At 31.4% G+C, this 22,054-nt stretch overlaps 2 protein-coding genes and 2 long non-coding RNA genes across 4 annotated transcripts in view; 2 read left to right on the plus strand and 2 right to left on the minus strand.

Moving 5' to 3' along the window:
- LOC129908617 (uncharacterized) overlaps positions 1-10,250 on the minus strand; it is a 30,572-nt gene extending 20,322 nt beyond the window's left edge. The window contains exon 1 of the mRNA XM_055985261.1: positions 9,920-10,250. Within this exon, the coding sequence (XP_055841236.1) occupies positions 9,920-10,011 (92 nt within the window). The 5' untranslated portion in view covers positions 10,012-10,250. The remainder of the gene's footprint in view (positions 1-9,919) is intronic.
- Positions 10,251-12,106: 1,856 nt separating this feature from the next.
- On the plus strand, positions 12,107-12,594 carry LOC129908638 (uncharacterized). Its single transcript, XR_008771306.1, has 3 exons — positions 12,107-12,166; positions 12,215-12,335; positions 12,394-12,594. It is a non-coding gene; the product is annotated as an uncharacterized LOC129908638 (long non-coding RNA).
- Position 12,595: 1 nt separating this feature from the next.
- LOC129908639 (uncharacterized) lies at positions 12,596-13,170 on the minus strand. The gene is made up of 3 exons (XR_008771307.1): positions 13,060-13,170; positions 12,835-12,997; positions 12,596-12,732 (listed from the first exon to the last, which is right to left on the minus strand). It is a non-coding gene; the product is annotated as an uncharacterized LOC129908639 (long non-coding RNA).
- Positions 13,171-16,592: 3,422 nt separating this feature from the next.
- On the plus strand, positions 16,593-17,553 carry LOC129908623 (fas-associated death domain protein). Its single transcript, XM_055985273.1, has one exon. It carries the CDS (start codon positions 16,726-16,728, stop codon positions 17,410-17,412), a length of 687 nt encoding a protein of 228 aa, XP_055841248.1. The 5' UTR covers positions 16,593-16,725; the 3' UTR covers positions 17,413-17,553.
- The last annotated feature ends 4,501 nt before the right edge of the window (positions 17,554-22,054 follow it).

Genomic DNA, 22,054 nt, shown 5'->3' on the forward strand with positions numbered 1-22,054 from the left:
CATCTTTAATTGAATAAACATTATCTTAAATTACTCGAGCAGAAGTTTTAAACAAAGTATCATCACAGTGAAATCTAGTTTTTGAATGAAGACTTCTGTTTCTGTTAGAATACATTTCAATAATTTTAAGCTTATCATTGCTAAATTAGTTATATAAAGCTGTTAATGCGTAACATATTTTGGTAAGTTCAAATTGATTGGTAAAGTCGTTATATACAATGTTTCCTTAAAAAAATGTTTTGCCTTGAAAAATCTTTTGCAAATAAACAAAGTATTTCATTTGTTATTGTTATTTTTTTTTTTCAGCACATGTTTTATTTGTGTATTTTTATTATCCTTCCTTATGTTTATCATAAAATATTTGAGAAACATGTCATTTTCAAGAATTTTATTGGATTTTGTTTTTGAGCATTTCTTTAAAAAGCAGCAATCACATTTGTTTACCCACTACTTAAACATTGTTATAAGGTTTTGGTTAAATAATATTAGCTTGTTAATTTCTATAATTAATAATATAAATAATCTACGTTTTACTTTCTTTCAATAGCTAAACAATAACACAAATAAAAACAAAATTAAGATATCGAAAAAATGTGTTAACTTATTTAATTAACTAAACGATATCGCTAAAAGAATTCGAATCGCTGTTTTACGAAAACTGTTTAAACAATCAACGAGTGTGAAGTTTTGTAACTTCAAAAAACAAAAAAACATCAAAAACAATTAAAGATAAAATGAAAAGATAACGATTGCATTGTTTTATTAATTTATTTTTGTTGAGTCATTTTTATTTATAAATTAAATAAAAATACTTAACAGCTTGAATTGAACACAAAATGAATCAACACATCATCATGACGAAAAATTTTGTATTAGTAATAGTGACAACTCAGGAGATGATCCATTAAACAAGTGATTTTTTAACCGAATTCAAATAACCTTGCCCCTACTTTAAAATTGCTTTTCTGTCGTTTAAAAAAAAAAGATTTAAGTCATTCACTATGTCAACAGCGCCTGGTAATCGATCGACTTTTCATTCAAAAACAATCAAATAATTGATTCATAAATTTATTTATGAATACGTTAATGTTAATTTACAACTAAACAAGCAAATCTGATTTTTCTCTCCACGAGATGGCTTCAAATTCAAAGCATAATCTTCTCAGTTTATTTCTATTTCCTGAAAGATACACTCCCCTTCAACTGAATAAGCACACAAATTTTTAAAGGTATTTTGTCCATTTTTTCCTAAGATTGATCTTTCATGTAACATTTGATGATGTTTACAGTTAGCTTACGATGTTGAGAAACCAAATCAGAAAGAATAATTCTCAAAGTACAGCTATTTTTTTTCGTGTTCTCTTACAAAGCGTCCCATATGGAAAAATGCAGTTTTTTTTTTGCGTCAACTGAATAGACACACGGTCTTTCAAGGTCAATATCTTCGTTGTTTATCAGAGTTTTGAGGTGTTTGGCATACCAAATCAAAGGTTGAAATGTTCTCAGTGAGATTTTGTCATTTAATTAAAATTTAAAAAAAAGTAGTAGATTAAAAGCTTTGAATACTGTCGACAGAGCTTAAATTAATTTGTTAACGGAACAAGTACTGACCGGGTCTGCTATAGCTACCAAAATTGATCGGAGTTTTAGTGTGTTGCCTATTCGTACCTCAAAAATAAAAGTTCGTACAGGAAAAATATGAATTAAGGTAAAAAACGGCAAAAATAGCAGTTAATCGACGAGAAATTTTGAGATCTGCCTCCAATTCATTTGACTCTGGGGCAAAAATCAAACAAAAAGCTGGTGTTTCTGCAAGTGTTTCAACACTCCGCAGAGTAATTAACAGCACGGATCATTTTAACCCATTAAAAGTCCAAAAGAAACCAACTTTAAACAAGCAACAAAAAGGTATTCGTTTAGAATTTTCTAGACTCCATATGAGCTGGAAAAATGAGTGACGCAAAGTGGTTTTTCTCATTTGAAAAAGTTCAATTTTGATGGATTCATAATTGAAGTCATCGGGGCCATCAAAATTGACCTTTTTCAAATGAAAAAAACCACTTTGCGTCACTCATTTTTCCAGCTCATATGGAGTCTAGAAAATTCTAAACGAATACCTTTTTGTTGCTTGTTTAAAGTTGGTTTCTTTTGGACTTTTAATGGGTTAAAATGATCCGTGCTGTTAATTACTCTGCGGAGTGTTGAAACACTTGCAGAAACACCAGCTTTTTGTTTGATTTTTGCCCCAGAGTCAAATGAATTGGAGGCAGATCTCAAAATTTCTCGTCGATTAACTGCTATTTTTGCCGTTTTTTACCTTAATTCATATTTTTCCTGTACGAACTTTTATTTTTGAGGTACGAATAGGCAACACACTAAAACTCCGATAAATTTTGGTAGCTATAGCAGACCCGGTCAGTACTTGTTCCGTTAACAAATTAATTTAAGCTCTGTCGACAGTATTCAAAGCTTTTAATCTACTACTTTTTTTTTAAATTTTAATTAAATGACAAAACCTCACTGAGAACATTTCAACCTTTGATTTGGTATGCCAAACACCTCAAAACTCTGATAAACAACGAAGATATTGACCTTGAAAGACCGTGTGTCTATTCAGTTGACGCAAAAAAAACTGCATTTTTCCACATGGGACGCTTTGTAAGAGAACACGAAAAAAAATAGAGGTACTTTGAGAATTATTCTTTCTGATTTGGTTTCTCAAAATCGTAAGCTAACTGTAAACATCATCAAATGTTACATGAAAGATCAATCTTAGGAAAAAATGGACAAAACACCTTTAAAAATTTGTGTGCTTATTCAGTTGAAGGGGAGTGTATATAGAAAAAGCTTGTTACCGCGCGCCGCTATTAACTAATTCAGACGAACTTTTGCCAAATCGATATACATAATAGAGTTTGCTTTAGTCAATCTGTAGACATCTTCATAAAATATAATACAGCCAAATACAACAACCATATTAATCCAAGATATCAAATACACAAACCAAGTTGTGCAAGTCGTACAATACCATAATATCTACCGACACTTGATTCTATCGATCAAACTCGATTCTAACATGTTACGTGCTGGACATAACCCTTAATCTTACACCCCTAGAGATTTTCAGCAAACAAGTAGTCTGCCATCTCTCAATGGACCAATAACTACATATATTGGCCACACTATCATTCTGAATTCATTCTGATCAATTCAATGTCATACGGACCACAATTATTTCCAAGTCACCATTTTATTAAGATGAATTTGAAAGATGAATCTATTCATTTGTCTAAAGAAAAACATTTTAGAAGTGATAGCTGAGATCCAAATATGCAGAAATGGCACCCTCTCGAATACCTGCTCAGAAAAACCCAATTAATTCTGATTCGCACCATTTTGATACAATAACTCTGGTGTCCTTAATTCTTTGTGGAATGGTTGAGTGTGGTTCCATTCAAGAAAGACAACATCTGCGATCGCTAATCGTTTTTTTTTTCTGGAGAGACTGTGGGTCTGAACCTACCCTTGCCAGATAACCAGCATGAGTTTATTGGTGTAATGATGTGTTTAGTGCAATTGTCCAGTACAACAGTAGTCTGCTAAACGACCTGACGTCCGCTATATATACTTGCTTGCGTTTCCCATTCACCAACGCAGATCCCAAAGCCGAGTTCGTCTACTAGGGCACCCAGTTGTTGTATTCATAAATAAATATAAGTGGCAGCCCTATTTATAGTTGCTGAATAAGCCAACACATATTCTGTGTGGTGAATTCAACTAAAATTTAGGTCAAGAATTAGAATTAAGTTAGTCGATAAAGTGTGCAATGTATTTTGCTCGAAAGGTTACCTAATGTTTAGGAATGTTTAGTGTCTGATTAAAGATATTGGACTATTGCTGAGATATATCCGGCATATAGGGACGCTGAATTGTATGTATCTTTGAAGGCAGCAGTCATGTACGTGACAAGCTACATTGTTAAACTTCAGTTTCCGTTAAGTTTTGCAGGGATTCAAATAAAAGTTTAAAGTTCAACTTAAAAGCCAAATATCGTTTAAAGTGCGGTGTTTTTTATAGAAATCAATTCAGGCAAATATCGACCCCAATTATCGGCTACCCTTTATTTACTTCGAATATCCTCGGAGGATAGTCTTAACTCTTCCACGTGGCAACAATACGCGCGACATTTCATAAAGGAAATTTATAGGACTGTATCATGTGAGAATTTGCTCTGTTACATATGCGACTATTTTATTTGTTGAAAATGTGCCTCATCTGAAAAGAAAGTTGCTTCTCCCTTTGGCATAACATCCAGATCCAGCATGTGATGCTCAAAATTTGGCATTTTAAACACGTGTCATAGTTAATAAAAAAAACTCCTTCACACAATGCTTTATGATATCCTCATTCATCCAAAAAGGATTAGGACTCTGTAGGAATCACAATTATTTGGCAATTAGCTACAAAACTCAACCATTTTTACTGTAAAAACTATTGTAAAGTTTGCGTGTGGGTTTAAATCCAAAACACAAGAAATCTTGTTGTTGTTATGTAGTGTGTACATAAATTCAAACATCGCAAAACAATAACCATAAACCATAAACCAAAACAAAACAATTATTTACTTAATAACAATCATACGCAAGTTTAATTATTTTCTGCAGTAGATTTACTTTCATTTTTTTATAAGAAAAAAAAAAAAAAACCAAAAACAGTTTAGATCAACAATGAAGAATTTGTAAGGCAATTGTAAAATATTTCAAATTTTATATGAAGCCCAATTAATTGCATCCATTTAGCAAATGGAGCTCGCTGGAGATTGTTTACATAGCAAACACAACATGAGGTCAAACGAGTTTATCACTCTGCTTTTTGCGTCATATATGTTTTGTTTGTATATCTGTGTTGTCTGTCAGAGAGAGAGCCTATAAGTATAAATATACATAAATATATACGTATATAGGATGGATGAGATTGGTGAAGCTCTTGGTTACTTATGGAAACTAAGCATGCACGACTTGACTGGATTAATTAAAATATAACATGGTCGTGTGTACCTGTTTTCTATGTTGTCTTTGTATTCACGTTTGGTTAATGAGATTTGGTGATTTCGCGAGAAATTATTCAAATACTTTGCATTTTTTTCTTTTTTGAATTAAAAATAAAATACAAAAATTGTATTGTATTCTGGAGTGTGAGATTATAATTTGTGAAAAATTATAATTGAATACTACTTGAAATTACAGGTTATTATAAATTTAAGGATAGGTATGAATTGCATTTAAATAATTTCCTAGTAACGTTGAGGCTATTATTCAAATGAGATCTACTTTCTCATTTTATATTGAAAAAAAAAAGTTTAAGTATGAAATCATGACAAGGAAACATAATCTTCTCCGTATTACTTTTATTCAAGTTCTAGAAATCTTAATTAAATACTTTGCCTTGAGATTCATGTTTTTTGTTTTGTTCATAGAAATGCTAATCATACAATTCGATAATCGGCGCTTTCAATATAATCCAAGTCTATTAATAGTGAGTCCGGAATCCTTGAACTGTTATAAAAATCTTATTCCACTTTAAGAGAACAAATAATAAATGTCATCATCAGCATTAGCATTGCAACTGCATGAAAAGCATTAAAACTAACAGAAATATCTAGTTTGTTCGAAATCAGGAATGTCTGTCTAAGTTTTCAAAAAGACTACATGCAAAAATGCGTTCCCAACACTAAATAAGCGGAACAATGCTAAGGGTTTATAAAACTTACATGATAGATAGCTAATATAGTGCAAGAATAAAGTACACTACAAATTTCAAAAACACTGACGACTTTACTGTTCAACACGATGTTGCCGACGATGCAATCTCTTTTATCGTCAGAACTGCAATAAAGGAATCTTCTTTTATATTATGTATCTCTTCTTCCTACAGGAGCACTAACTTAACAACACTCGGGGCGTATTTATGTTCAAGTGCAAAAGTGCTCAGTAATGAGAAATGACCTGATTGTTGGAGGTGGACAAAAAATCAATGACCATAATAAACCAGTACGGATATTCAAGGCATTTGCTATGGAAGCATTATTCAAATTAACATCATGCAGTAAAATCAAGCTGAACTTTATGGATGTAAAAAATTGTTTTTAACTGCATCCGACTCGGAATATACTAATTTAGTTTCAGATCAATCTTATTTGGTAACTCTTTATATTCTTTTTCGTTCACATAAACTTCACCTTAATCTTTTTACTTACGACAGCTCTGTGTTAAGGTTCTTTTTTCTTTATGCCCATATAAAATGTTGATAAGACAACCAGATACACACCTATTATGATAAGATAAGGAAAAAGTAATGATATAAATAATTCTTTGAACAATCCAATATGATGAATTTCTTCAATTTTTATTTACGACTTTGGTTCTGTTTATTTTTATAAATCATTTTGAATCAAACAAACATTTTTTAAGACTATTTTGTTTTTTTAATTATTTATTTACTTAACATAGAAAAGAAAATGCTATGCAATATTGTTAATGTAAGATTAATGTCTATTTAAGTAATTAAAAATTTAGTTATGTTAAGATCCTTAATTTACAGAATTTGATCCGTCTTAGATTGGGCATAGGTTCACTCAGAACTAAAAAAATACCATTGTCGAAAAAACATGAGACAATTTTCGACTACATAATGTTTCCTGCTCTGTGCCATATGTTCTTCTGTGTTATATGTTCTTCTGTGTTATATGTTCTTCTGTTGTTTTTATTTTGCGCCGAGTACTGGACGGCTTAGCCAATATGGATAGATATCAGTCTCCATAAAATAAGGTTCCTTTTGTGATATGAAAACGTCACAAAATTACTCTTTCCAAAAAACTCATTGAAATCAAATTGATTGCTTTAACCGTTTAGAAGATATTCGTATTCAAACCAATGCTCACTGATTTCAATAGTTTTCTTATGACCCGTATGCATTGCGATTTGGTACGAATATCTTCTAAACGGTTAAAGCAATCAATTTGATGCCAAGGAATTGTTTGTAGAACGTTTAAGCCCCTACAAGAATATATCTTGCTAAATTGAAAATAATAAATTTTCAGTGAACTGGAAAATTTTTAAAAATATAAAATGTTTTTATAATTTTTTTTAACTCTGACCTCGAATATCTTTAGAATGGTTAGATTAATGAAAAAAGTTAACAACACCTTTTTTGTGGAGGAATCAATTTCCAACAAGAATATGTCTTGCGCGTTTGATTATTATAATTTTTCAATTTGTTACAAAATTAAGAACAAAAAACGAATTTTTAAAGATTTTCTCGATTTTTGGACCTCAAATATCTATTCAACGGTTAGATAAACGAAAAAAGTGTATAAGGCCTTTTTTGTAGAGCGTTCAATTTCCTACAAGAATATGAAAAGAAATTTGGTAAAAAGTCAATTAATAAAAAAATTATTTTTTTTTTTAGTAGAAGCTTGATGTAAAAATGGAAAATTGCAAAGCGGAGGACCTTCCCATTAATATAAAGAGCTCATATTTGGTGTGTATATTCTAGAGGTGTCTAGCAATCGATTTTTCGGAGTACCAAATCAAAAAAAAAAGAATTTCGATTTTTTTGACCCACCCTAATATGTATGTATTTATAAACCAAATAGAAAACCGGCCTATATCATATGGTTCTGGCTCTTCAATAGGCTTAATCGGTGCTTCCGATACAACTTTAAGAACGGTTTTAAAATGAACTTTTTTTTAGCTATGGCTATGAATATGTGTGTGCATTCCAATAACTGGTTGGTAGAAAAAGTTAGTATGGATGCATTTTGTATGGTCGACCGCGTTAGGGTCGAAGGGATAAATTTCATATCTGCGCAATGCATTTTGAATAAAACCAAAACGGTCTTTATTTTCTAGAACGTGCACAACAGTCCGCAGAAGTTTGTTTTTGTTACCTAGGAATTTTCCAACGTTCATTGCCTTTTAAACTGGTCCCACATTGAAGTTCAGCAGCGACTCCTGAGCCCTTTAAAAGCTCCAACATCTGCCGGCTGCATAATGTGGGTTGTGGAGGAGAAATGAAGTGCATTTTTTTTATGAAATATGTTTAAATATGTAATTATAAATTTGTATAAATATTTAAAAAAAAAAAATATTATATAAAGAAAATTTGTAGCAGTTGCCTAGTTCAAAACAGTAGTGTTCAACGAAAGGAAACTCATAAAATTGGCTTCCTATTACCGAACAGTTTAAAATAGGAATAAGTATATACAATTAAAAAAATAAATAATAAAAATTAATTACTTATTGCCTAGATTAATAGGTAGGTACATAAAATTATAAAATTTAGCTTAAACTATATCATTCAAATAAACACTACCTATTTCATGTGACCACTCCAACTATTTTTTTTTACAAAAAAAATACGATAATTTCACTCATCTGATCCTTCCGACAAACTGAAAGCTATTTAAATAAGAAAATATACACTCCTGCTCAAATTTAACGCACATCCTATTTATTTTAATGTAAAGTCCTGCTATTACTTTATGCCACAGTATCATGGTTATTTTCTCAAATGAGACAATAGTGATCTTAAATTCAAGATATGGAATAAAATGTTTGTCGGAAAGATTTGGGGAGAGATTTACTGAAGTCTATCTGTTAACCCGCGAACCTTTTAGAGAAGAGTCATAAAATTTCATGGAGTTAAATCTGCTTTACAACACATACGGAGTTAGCGAGCCTTTTTAGACCTAAGTTAAGTACCCAAAAATACTTGACTGATGCCCTCCCCTAGATTTGGTCCAAAGTTTAGTCTGATGCACGATAATGCATGCTAGATTAGTTTGAGAATATCTTCAAGATTTTAATATTCCAGCTTCGGATTCCCCACACAAAAATCTGGATTTGAATTCAAGAGAACATGTGTAGCAAATATTGAAAAGATGCATTCGCGACCGAAATCCACCTAAAAGCAGTCTTGATCAACTGAAAACTTCAGTGAAAGAAGTGTTACAAGAAAACCTTTAAAAGGAAGGAACAAACGACACCAGGTTATCATATGCGCTAGAGGAGACTATGCCAAGTATTGCATACAATTATGGGAAAGAGCCGTCACCCGCTTCCATTTTTTAAAATTTTTCTTCTTAAAAACAAAAATTATTTTATAATCAGTTTTCACCTTGAATTGTTAAATTTGGTTTATCTTTTTTTTTTTTGGTTGATAATACTGTTGCAGTTTAGCTTTTTTCGACTCGCTAAACAATAAGCAAACACAAAAAAATGCAAATAATTTTGAGCAGGAGTTTAAATTTATTAGTACCTATATAGATTTTAGTTTCACCGGGTTCTTTCGTCTAACGGGACAAAACCGTTTGTTTTTACACATTTAAGTGAAAAGTGTTCGGCTACTGTACCTAGCTGTTCGGAAATAGGTACATCTACTCTACAATGCAATTCAAATAGAATAAACTCGTGTTTTTTTTTAAAGCAGCTTAAACACTGTCTCAATACGCCTCAATAAGTTTTTGATGTTCAATATTTTTTAACGCACATTTCCTAAAACGAAACCAATTTTTCATATACAATTGATGCAGTCACTGACCCAGGAAGTTTACCCAAACAAACCCAGTAAGAATCAAGTATTTCATTATTTTTTACTGAAACTTTATCATCTTCAAGCTTAAAAAAAAACAACAACAAACTCATTAACATATTATCTAATTAAAAATGAAATCTCACTCAAGACATTCGTCCGGCCGTAGCCAAAACAGGTACCTTTTTTCGGATGTATATGTATTTTATGTTAATTTTGGTGTCTCACAAGACTCGGATAGTGGATGAATACAATCGACAAACTCAAAAGCAAGAAGAAGAAACACTGCAAAAGAAGCTCTCGATTCGACTCGGCTCATTGAACTCACCTGACAACATTCGTGTAATGGGGACCCGATCCGGTGCCGGTACTCCAGTCCACATTTTCAATATCCGATGATTTCCCAATATCACAGGGCATTTTTTCTTTTGAAATTTCTTTTCTAATTTTTCTACCACTTTTTTTTTTCTATATTTATATTTCTTCTTCTATTTTAACTGCACTTTTTTTCTTTTGTTCACTCTTCTTTTTTTTTTTTTTGGATTTTTATACAAATTAAAGATGGATTCAGCAGCGCATCACAAAAAAAATATATGCGAATCGAACTCGTTTTTAATGATTAACAAAAAAAAAAAGAAAACAAATTCGCGAAGCGAGGGTGTATCTGGATCATCAAATAATGGACACAAAAAAAAAAAAAACAAAATGAAAAAAATATAGAACAACAAAAGAAACGAAATATGGACGAAACAAAAAAATATATTCCAATTGCAAAAAAAAAAGGCGAATCTGCTGGATGTGAAGAGGGTGGTAACTGGTAACCAGAGAGAGCACAGAGGGGGAAATACAAAATACAACAAAAAATAAAACTGAAATTTACAACAAAGAAAACGTCTTCGTTCGTCGTCGACTTTAACAAAAGAACAAATTTTTTATTTTGAAATTCTACATTCTTTTTCCTTATCTTTTTTGTTTGTTATTCACATTTCTTTTTTTTTTAAGAATCACATTTCTACATTTGTGCTATTAACAATAATTTCTTTTTTTTTATCTATCTTTTGATTTTTTTTATATACTTTTGGACGAAATCCTTTTTTTTTTCTAAAAAAAATTTATTTTACTTTTTCTCGACGGGTTTTATTTCTTTCTTTCTTTTTTTTTAATTATATATTATGTAAGTAGAATTTCCTGTAGATACAACAAATGATGGCACAACTTTAGGTTTTTATTGTTTTTTTTTTTTGTGCAACATGAAGCAACAAAATATATATGATAAAAAGTTATTATAAAAGTAAAACTTTTTAAACAATTTTTCACACAAAGTTAAAACAGCGCAATCGAATTGATTTGTTCATCATATTTTTGTTCTTGTCGCAGAGAAAATGTAGATTTTTGTGGTGGATTCGCGTTCGTTCTCGCTCTCGCTTACGACTACATTTGCTAATGAGAGAAGAATGTGAAGGAAAAGAGCAAAATGACACGGATGTTAAAGCGAAAAGGGAAATGGAAAATCAACAAAAAAAAAAAATAATAAACAAACGAGAAACGAGTAGAGAAATGGATATTTATAACGAGTTGCTCAGTGTTAGAGACAAAGTGCTGAATGAGTGTGTTCAAAGATTTGAATGGTTACACGTTACCTCTTTCACATAATATTTTAGGGGGTATTCCATAAACAAAAAATACCAAGACTGGAAACTCGGCGGTCAACTGACGTTTGCCTACAAGCTGCGAGGTGTGGTGAATGTCGTGAACCTATCGTTGTGTACGTGTCAAATGTGTGGTGAATGTCGTGAATCTATAAATGTGTGCGTGTTAACGTCATTTACCAACTTGGTGGCTTTCACATATATTCACAGACAGCACTGTACACAAAAGGGTTTTGGGGGGAAAGACGTACGAAATTTTCCAGTCTTGGTATTTTTTGTTTATGGGGTATTCATGCAACAATAGGTGTGTTTTTTATTACCACCAGTCTTAACTGGACAAAAAAAACGCCTCGGGGCTTAACCTAAAAACTTGGCAGCACTGCGTATTAAATGTTCCGAAATCAGCTGACTAGACAAATATACAGTTGTAAAGAAATTGTCAAACGTCAAACAAAAAAGAATTACAGCAGAAACAAACTAAAAAATAACAAAAGAACAAATTCCGAAGATTCAACAATTAATCAGCAAATAGGTATTTTATTTCCACTCGAAACAAAATTATGTTAAAATGTTCATGAGCTTCGAAACAAACAACGTGAAACCTACAGCGAACAACATCAAAAGTCTTTGCAGTTAGACGAATTGATTTTCGAAAAGCTTGCACTTACAGACAATCTCTTGAAAAAGCAGTAGATTTCTCTACAACTCGTGTGCGGAAAGCAAAATCGTTCAAAGTCCTTCAGAAATCCTATGGAGTTAGAACAATTTTGATTTCCGCAGACGAACTGCTATCAAAAGATCGCATTACAACTCACTTCCTTGCATTCGAGATCTACGCTAGGAGGAATAAAATTCTTCTAATCAGCGCCAAACATCCACAACATCATTGAAGCAAATCGTGATTCAATTTCGTGGAGAGCGCAGAGGTTTGTATCTTTGTATATAAGAAGAAGCAATTAAACCATGAAATAAAGTTCCATTTCACTTACCTTTCTGTACTCCAATTGGAACGACAAGTAAAGTACTACAAGGCAACCAAAGATTGGCGATCAGTAAATTGGACAACGTAGGATCTTTCTTCATTTACTATTCTTAGTAAGTTACTCAACAAATATTGCAACTGTGTATTTAACTAATTGTAGATTCTTTTCAGTTGGAAAGTAAGGTGTTTGTTCGATCGGCCGATCCAATGTTCCAACTATGTGGCCAAAGCCAAAAGCCGTTTAAACACAAAACGATCAGACAAGCTTTCTAAATCAAATCAAATATTTTTGAAATTTCTAATTAAATGATAATTTCACTTTTTATAAATACAAAATAACATGTCAATGCTACAAATACAGCTATAGCTGCTGCAGATCAAATCAGCAACTTAAATTGATTGTTGTTTTCTTTGATGTCTTGTGGGATTACTTTGCGTTCTCTTGGTTTTCGTTTTCTCTTCTAAAATTGCTCGTATCCTTCATTGCATGGTTTGCAGTTTTCTTTGTTCCTAAAGACAAAATAAAAATAATTATTTATTCATAGTATGTAACTAAAATATCTTATGTGGATCTAATTCTTAAAAAAATATTTTTTTTAAATTCATACTTACATTTTTTTGATCATCTAAATTAGGTATATGTACCTTGTGACAAATGATAGAATTATGATTGCATGAAGTTGGTTTGGAATTCCAACATGGCCATTCGGCAATACAGGCAGCCATTAGGTACTTTCTTTTCACATTTTGGACGTGGTAATTGTTTGATCTTATACTAAAAAGTAGAGATTTAAAATATATGTAAGAAAATTGGTAACACAACCCAAATTTACGCACATTATCAAACTTGTATTCAAAAATATTACTAGAGTTATTTTTGAAAGGAAAAGAGCAGAATGACAACAAGCTGAATATAAAATTTTGGCAATTTGTCGCAGACTTGGTTGCATGATGGACAAAATCACCTTTGTGGAATTTTAGCTTGTTTTGATGACGACACCTAAAATGAAATCTAAAAGGTAAGTAAGGTATTCAATAAAAAAGATAAGAATCAACCTGCAAGGTTCTATTCCAGTTGCTAGAGCTCTCCGTTCTCTACTTCAATGCAGAAACTGCAATACAATTACTTCCAAATTGACATTAACCTGAGATTGCAGTGATAAAGTCCATTTGTGTTTCTTACAAGAGAGCAATTTTCCTCAAACATTATCTCAGGATAGGCATAGATCATCACAGCAGTAGGAAATTTTAACTTTTAGTTTTTTTTTTTACAAAGAAATAAGGAAATGCTATCAAGAGAAATACAAATTAATAAATCTAAAAAGAAGAATAAACCTTTTGGATTCATGTCTGAGAACTTTCCGCGCGCTTTTAATTTCTTATCATTTGGCTTGCTGTTGGGTTTATGCTGCTGAGGATTGGGACTTGGAAGGACCGTCTGCGCCAGCTTGGAGACTAATAGGTATTCCTGGTTGTGGACTGCGGGCATAACCATAACCTGGATATGCTTCCTGGCTTACTAAGTCCATTGAGCGCTGTACACAGCTACATAATCTGGTGTCTTGGCAATTGCCAAGCAATTGCTTATGCTGTTGTTGTTGCGCTGCTTCACATAATTACCTTTGCTCAGACTGGACTTTGATTGTGGAGTCATATTTGAAATGCTGCTGCAAGCGATATGTGATTAGCGGCTCGTTATTTAGTTTTAATTTGGATTTCCATAAAAAATATAAATCCGCCCCCAAAGAGCAATGGAAATGTTTCTTTGTCATAAAAACAAATTGTTTTTCTAGCAAACAGTGTTTTATGATTTTCATTGCAACCCAAATGTTCATCTTCGATTGGTACCGACACGATGTAGACCAAGTGTAGCTGGACTGAATAGGGCGGTTCAATGTGCTCATCTTCAGCAAATTATTTTCGTCGTCAGATATATGTATGATGAATTTAAAAAAATAGAGTACTGAATAAATTTAGAATGGGTTAAGATTGATGTAATAGGCAAGGCATACCTGATTGAAATTGAACATTTACAAAGCCGAATAAATTATAAGTTTAAGGGAATACATAGATGAAATTTTGCGATTAACTTCAGGTATGTAATTAGTTTTTGAAGATTTTGTTTTTAGTTTAAAAAAATTTAATTCTTTTTTTTTAGTTGTTTTTTTTTTTTAAATTTTATTTTGTCATTTCAAACGTCAGTTTTGACGTTTCTAAACAAATTCTAAACAATTTATGGTTTGGTAGCACAGATTTAAAACTCTTCAAAAAGTTAAGCCCAAAGAATTCTCCGGGCTAAACAACTAAGCCCAAAGGGCTAAAGTGTTGTTGTATTTAACATGTAAATTGCTTAGCCCAGACTGCGTTTTTTTTGTCCAGTTAAGACCGGTGGTAATAAAAAACACACCTAATGTAAGCTCTGGGTAAACCTGGTAAATAGCCTTTTCACATTTGCCTTTATGGCAAAAAGTTTTCAAAAACCTGAAAAGCGTTCACAGCACAAGTTTACAGGTTTTTGTTTGACGTTTAAAATATTTTGACATCCAAATGTCAGGTTTTCGATGGGATTTAATTTTTGTTGTTTAAAGCCTGGTACGCTGCTCGCGCTAAATTTTAGCTCCCATACAAATTATCGAAAATTTTTAGCCGAGTACGCTGCTGGTACGCTGCTCGCGCTAAATTTTAGCTGAGATAAAATTCCCATACAAGTTATCGATAACTTGTATGGGATCCATTTTATCTCGGCTAAAATTTTTCGATAATTTGTATGGGAGCTAAAATTTAGCGCGAGCAGCGTACCAGGCTTAAATCAGCTTGAGGAGCTCACAAAATTCATCAATAAAAATGAACTCTGACAATTTAAATATAATTTTAATTCATCAACACAAAACAGGAATATATAAAAGTTTTGCAAAGCTTTTTCCTCTTTGAGACACCAAATACAAGGAAAAAACGACTTCGAAGTAGCATCCAGATAGCTAAATTAGTAAAGATGAGAAAAGAGATTTTTGATGAAATAGAAAAACTCAACTCCCAGAGCATTTGTTGGAGCATTCTGAATACTCATAGTCCTCTATGAGCATGATATCTAATGATGTAACCGCAGCCGTAGACCCACTTGAATTGGAAATGGACTCTGAAATTTCGATGTAAATATGACCGTTTTTTCGGCTCCTTCTGAGCTGTGGCTCCTTTTCTGCCCAAAGTTCCAATAGGAATTCTTCATCTTCGGTCCCCTACATCTTTTTTTTCTGCTCTGCCATTTTCTATAATTAATGAAAAAAAATTTGATTAATTATATAAAAAATATTTTGGTAATGAATACAAAAATATTTCTTACCAGATACAAAAATCAACAAACTGCATTTGTAAAACAATTGTTATCTTTGCCTGTCAGTTCTTTTTTTTTTTGTCTGCTGTCAGTTTTTTTTTTGTCTGCTGAATGTTGGCTGAATTCTTCAAAAGGTTTGTTTGGTTATTTCGTTTGGAGTTGAATGTCTTCATTTTCAGGTTTTTGGTGAGTTTAATCAAAAACTTGTGTTTTACAAAAACTTGTGGTTTATGGAAAATTTAGACGATAAAATAAACTTAAATGACTGCATGAAATGGGAATTCACAAAAAAATATAACAAAATAAAGAAAAAAATATTTTATGTCGTTTTCTATTGACGAATCTCAGAATGAGATTTGTGAATTTGACAGCTGAAAGGGGAGGTGAAGAGGGGAAATATTGGACAAATCTCAGATTTCATGATCTATTTGCGTCTTGAAATTCAAAAAAAATGACAAAAAAATGAATCTGAGATTCAAGAATCTGATTCTGGATTTTTATCAAGATTCACGCATACAAACACACGCACTTTCACAGACACTCCTCTGTTTGACATTTGTCTGAACATTTGTTGTTGTTTTATTTTTTTTATACGCACAGATTTCGCACACAATTACAAAACTAGATTTCATATTCTATTTGCAGTTGAAAATCTGAGAATTAAGGCTTAACTACATTGGCCACTTTTTGAAAAAAGTACAAAAGTGAAAATATTTTTTTTCTGGCTAGCGCAATTGTTTTGTGGAAAAGAGTATACAAATTGTTTATTAGACCAAAAAATAAGCTTTCTTCATCATTTGTTTTAATTTTTCATGCCGAAAAACTATAGAAAAATGTGTTTGAAAATTTTCACTTTTGTACTTTTTCACTTTTTGAGCCAATGTAGTTAAGGCTTTATACACAAAAATCTCAAAAGTCAATAGAAAACGACATTAAATAATTTCTTTTTAGTTTCTAGCATGAATACCCCTAGAGTGAAAAAAAACTATAATCTGTGCATATAACATCTCTGCCTCAATCGATTCACTGAACGCATCCTACAATTTTGACATTTCTAATGACGTTTTTCTCAAGTTGCAAAATTTACCAAAAGAAAAATAAAATAAAAAATATTAAAGTTTAGTCAATAATTAATCATAGTTGCGTTTAACACTTTAACAAAAATCTTCAAAATGCCTGAAACAAATCATTGGAGCTATGATTTTCTCAAATCAATGATTACCCAGAAACAAGTCAGTCAAATTGATGTGGAAAACTTTAAAATGCTATTCAAAGATGAGATCCAATCAACAAGACGTTATGCCTGCATTAAAACTCTTGACGATCTATTGGATTGCTTGGAACGACGTGATAATCTCTCCGAATACAATGTCGATCCTTTTCGTTCAATATCTGAATACTTTGCTGACGATGAAATCGATATGGCTCTGGAAAAGTATCATCCTCCAACAAATGACAATGATTTACAAAATATCTATGCTCTACAAAGAAATCAGGAAAAAGAAAAGATTGCCATAAAAAGTGAGTTGAAAGAGGAACCAAAAGTTGAACATAAACCCGTCGTAATCATAGAATTCAATCAAAAGAAGCGAGATGATATTTACAAGCTTATTGCTCGAGATATTGGCAGGGATTGGCGTTTTTTTGGCCGTGAATTGTCAATCCGAGCTGGAGATTTAGATAAAATCGATGCTAAACATCCCAAAGATTTGCATTCAAAGGTCTATGAAGTCTTTGAAATATTTGAAAACGATCCAAGCCATAATCCCAGAGAACATTACAACATTATTTGTGAGGCATTGGACAGTTGTCGGAGGAAGGATGTTCGGCGCTTGGTTCAAAAAGTTATGAGCTATTAGAATAAAGAAAGTTTTGCTTTCTTTAAAAGCTCTTTTTTAAGCAAAGTGATATCTTATTTAATATTAAGTTAAGACTAAACTTATTAATTTTGTTAAATTTGTATTTTTTGAATATAAATAAAGTTAATTTTTTTTTTCAAAAGAATTTTTGAATACAGACAAATTTATTTCATTTAAAATTCCAATTACCCTACGAATTCACAGTAGTAATTGCAGCAAAGAGTGATAAGGTAAGCAATTGAATGACAAGGAAAAGAAAACGTCCATTCCAAGAATTTCAATTCACTCTGACTGCTGATCTGAAGAATTTTTGTTAGCCTAGTTCTGATTGAAAACAAATCATAGGAAGATCACACCTTAAGTAGGTTTGCATAGTTTTGTACAAATTAACACACAGGAAATTTTGTTCATACTTAAATTTACTCTATGCGACCTTGGATAAAAGATGCATTTGTATACTAATCAGACTATGGTTACATCTTTTTGTGTACTTTGTTTTCATTTTGGTTTTCTATATCCACTAATGGAATGATAAATAATTACGACATGGATGAGTTCTTATAGGTAAAATGATAACTTATCTACTCATATTATCTTTTAAATCAATACAAAATTATTAGCAAGAACTTGAAAAGGCAACTTTGTAAATATGCGAAATATTATACATAATGTGTACAACTATTCATTGTATAGTTTGCAAATTAAATAGTAGTCGTAAAAACTCGATTTTTATGATAACTGGGTTCTTTACTTGCATGCACAACAATTTAAAAAAAAAAAAAAACAGAAAGATAATAGTTGAGGTAGTCAAAGACATTTTAAAAATAAAAAAAAAACTTTTTGAACATTATTATTTACTTTGTTTGAATTATTTTTTCCTGAGAAACCCGTCATTATAACACTATCAAAGGAATTTCCGATATGACCGCCAACTAAAAAGAAAGGTAGATCCACTTTCAAATGCAAACCCGTCGAAACCCATAGATGGATCACTTGCTTGAAGCAGTACGTGGGAGTGTTATGATATCTTTGAAACTGTTAGAAAAATATTTTCGACATTTCGATTTTGCTTATAGACCTTTGAGTACGTAATTTTTTAGCAGAATACTTTTAAAAATGTTCACTTGCTTTTTTTCCGCAACAAAATTATATTTAAATTGTGAAGTTGTCCCGTAATAAAATAAGGAAAATTTAAGGGGTGATTCTTGGTCTAAATTTTTTGAAGAAATGTTATTCTTAAAAAAAAAATTTGATACATTTTTTGGTTCTTCGAAAATTTATTTTTAACATTTTAAAGACTGTTAATTTTTTCTTACCCATGATAATTTTTTTCTTTGGGTCCAATTTTCTTCGAGAAATGTGTGTAGAAAACAATATTAAACTAAAGTCATTCCCAAGTTTACCAGAAAACTCATACATGATACTTTGGAACATCTGCAATATCTGTTTTTTTTTTTGTTGCTTTATTTGTGTTAACTTGTTTTTGGGCAAAAAGCACATCTATTGGACCCACGCCAAATATTTTGGATATATTATCTACGATCGATAGAAAGCGGGCCGTATTATTGTATTTCCAAATTGTGTGTGATAAAAATTCTGTATAGTGCTGTACGAAACTGTATGATTAAGTCTGCATTTAAATAACTGTAAATACAGAATCTTGTAACTGAAAATACTGTATCCGTTAAATACTGCATTCTATAATGCTGTATTACAAAGCTCTTTATTTCAAAATTCTGTATCTTGTTATACAATGATATAAAAAATACTGTATTTTTACTTGCGATATAGGTACTAGAGGGCAAGTTTAGGATTCGTAAAAAAAATCGAACTCGAGATAACAATTTTACATGACATTACGATGATGGAGAATGCCAAAAAAGTGGGTCCGGCAATTCTGTCTGTCTGTCTGTCTGTGTGTCTGTCTCTATCTGGAGCTGCAGCCTACACGAGTGAAGTGATTTTCTTCAAACTTGGTAGTTAGCAGTTTTTGATGATTCCCTAGAGGGGAAATTGAAATTTTTTTTTTATGACCAAAACTAACGGTACCTGCCATATAACGGAAATAGAAAAGTTAATTTTTTTCAAAAACGGCTCTAACGATTTTGATTAAAATTTTTGTGTGTAGTACTACACATAAGAGCCAACTTTTTAAATAAAAAAAATATTTTTTGTACCGTTATTAACGGTAACTGTCATAGAACGGTTTTTTTCGTTTCTGAATATCTCGTACAACATTAACCCGATTTAAATGAAAATTTTTATACAAACGTGTGTAAGTAAAGATAATATTAAAAATTTAGAAAATTTTTAAAAAACGCAATTTTGGATTTTTAAAAAATATTTCAAAATTTTTTTTTGAAAAATCAATTTTTTGAAAACGGATCAATGAAAAATTTTGAAATTTTGTTTTTATGTGTAAATTAATTATTTCTTCAAAATGGCATACCAACTTTTTTTTTGAAAAATGTTAAAAAATTTTTATACATAAAAAATTATTTTTTTTAAAAACGGCTCCTACAATTTTCGAAAATTTTTTTCTAAAAATACCTTTTTATACAAGAAATAAAATGGCATATTTGTTTTTTTTTTAAAGATAATTTAAAACGGATTTTAATTAATTATAAAAACAGATTTAATTTTTTTATACTACTTATGAAATTTCTTCAAAATATCAAATTTTAAATTTCTTGAATAAAAAGCTTTAACATTATAGTAACTTTAAGCATAAAAGCAAGTACGTGCGACCCCAGTCGTGCAATTTATTTCATAATACCAAAGAAACTTAAAAAATTGGCTAAGTACTCGTGAAAGTTTTGGATGGTATACAGCCCTATTCTGCTATTCACGTGAATCTCAGATCCGATTCACTTTAACTCTACCTTGAGATTCTGCTATTCATCGGGTAAACTGCATTATCATACCTCTATTTTTGACGTGAACGTCAACATAAAAAAATGGCGACGAAGTAAATTGCATAGAGGAAGGAATACCTAGAGAGCCGACTCGTACCCCCCTTGCCTAAAACACCCGCAAATTTAATTTCAGATAATTGGTATACATCTCTCTTATTTTTCTCTTCTTTTCCTATCTGTGAATACGTGTGAAAGCTATAATATTCCTTTCACCAGTAGATGTCCTCACAAATTTTGAATTTAAACATGATTTTGGTTTGTACATAAACTTGAATAGCTCAAATAGCTCACTCCAGACACCCACCTTTCAATAAATATGTACAGAAATAAAAAAAAAAGGTTCGTGTTTTGAATTTATTATATTATTTTTTTATGAATTTATTTCCTACTGAGCACTTAAATTGTTTTTAATTGTTTTGAGCTCAACTCCACAGTTGAATGTGTTGGCATTGTATATATATTCCTATATTCCTAGAAATATATATACAATGGTGTTGGTGCCATTTAAAATGCACGGGAAAACTACCACATATAAGCACTGTGGAGTTTTTCCTCTCATTACAGCTTGTAGGGTGGAAGAGAAAAACCAACCGAAGTCGCGTCTCTAGGTATTCCTTCCTCTATGGTAAATTGAAAGAAAAAAAATTTTTGTTGTGTGTTTCTTTGCATACAAAATAAAAACAAGCGATTACATATCAATTTGATTATTCCCCCCGATGGATAGCAGAATAGGGCTGATAGTTTGATGGAGTTGGTGATTGGTCAAAATAAAAAAGACAAGGAGAAAAAGAAGATAAAAATATAAGATTTATGTTGTTAATTCGTCAAAAGACAGGTATTTGCAACTGCAATGGTTCTCAGTCTCAAAGTTCTCACAAAAATATTTAAATAAAAATACATATTTCTAAACTTTTGACTAAATCCAAAACATTATAAATTTATTCTCTAGACTCGATACAAGTTAAGGGAATGTCCATTTAACTATGGATTCATGGTCCCGAGTGTACCGGGACGATTTTGGTATGAAAAGAAAGATGGCGTTGAGCTTGTTGTGTGTGAAATATTTTCAAAATCATTCCTAGGAAAGCCGAACAATTGGTCATAGAATGCCTAATAAATAACGTATAAAGTCATATTGGTATTAAATGAAAGGTATTTTTCTTGTCTATTCGTCTATATCTACTTTTAGCAAAATTAGATATATGAGGTGTTACTTCTCAATCAACAGCATGTTGATGGTACAAAAACTTTTTGACGAAAATTTTTTTACATGCAGTTAAGGAAGTCAAAGTCAAGCGACATTAGCACCTTTTTGCGAAAGGGAAAATCTGAGACTCTCTACTAGTAGTACTTTTAAAATGTTGTAATTCACAAGATTTATAAATCTTATCCAACAATAAAACTGCTGAAGATGGAAGCATCTTTTACAAAAAAACTTCTTTGATCTATTTTAAATTTAAATGCACAAATTTCCAAATAAAATGTAAGTTTAAAAGAAAATACCTTAATTTTTCAGGGTCATCAGTAAGCTGAAATAACTCATAGCCAATCTTGACCAGTCGCGTTGCAGCTCAGTATACAGAATAAAATTCATTGCATTCCTACGGGAAATTCTCTTCATATTGCTGATTTGTATGGATTTCCTTTTGGTTCTTCCTTGGTGCTTGTTTATTTAGTTTGTCATGGTTTATTTTTCACCTTGAACTCAATGCAAGTACTATTTTAAA

The sequence above is a fragment of the Episyrphus balteatus genome, chromosome 2 (assembly GCF_945859705.1).
Source record: "Episyrphus balteatus chromosome 2, idEpiBalt1.1, whole genome shotgun sequence".
Taxonomy (NCBI): Eukaryota; Metazoa; Arthropoda; class Insecta; order Diptera; family Syrphidae; genus Episyrphus; species Episyrphus balteatus.

Coding starts and splice junctions, on each gene's coding strand:
- LOC129908623 (XM_055985273.1), top strand. CDS start 16,726: ATGCCTGAAACAAATCATTGGAGCTATGATTTTCTCAAATCAATGATT.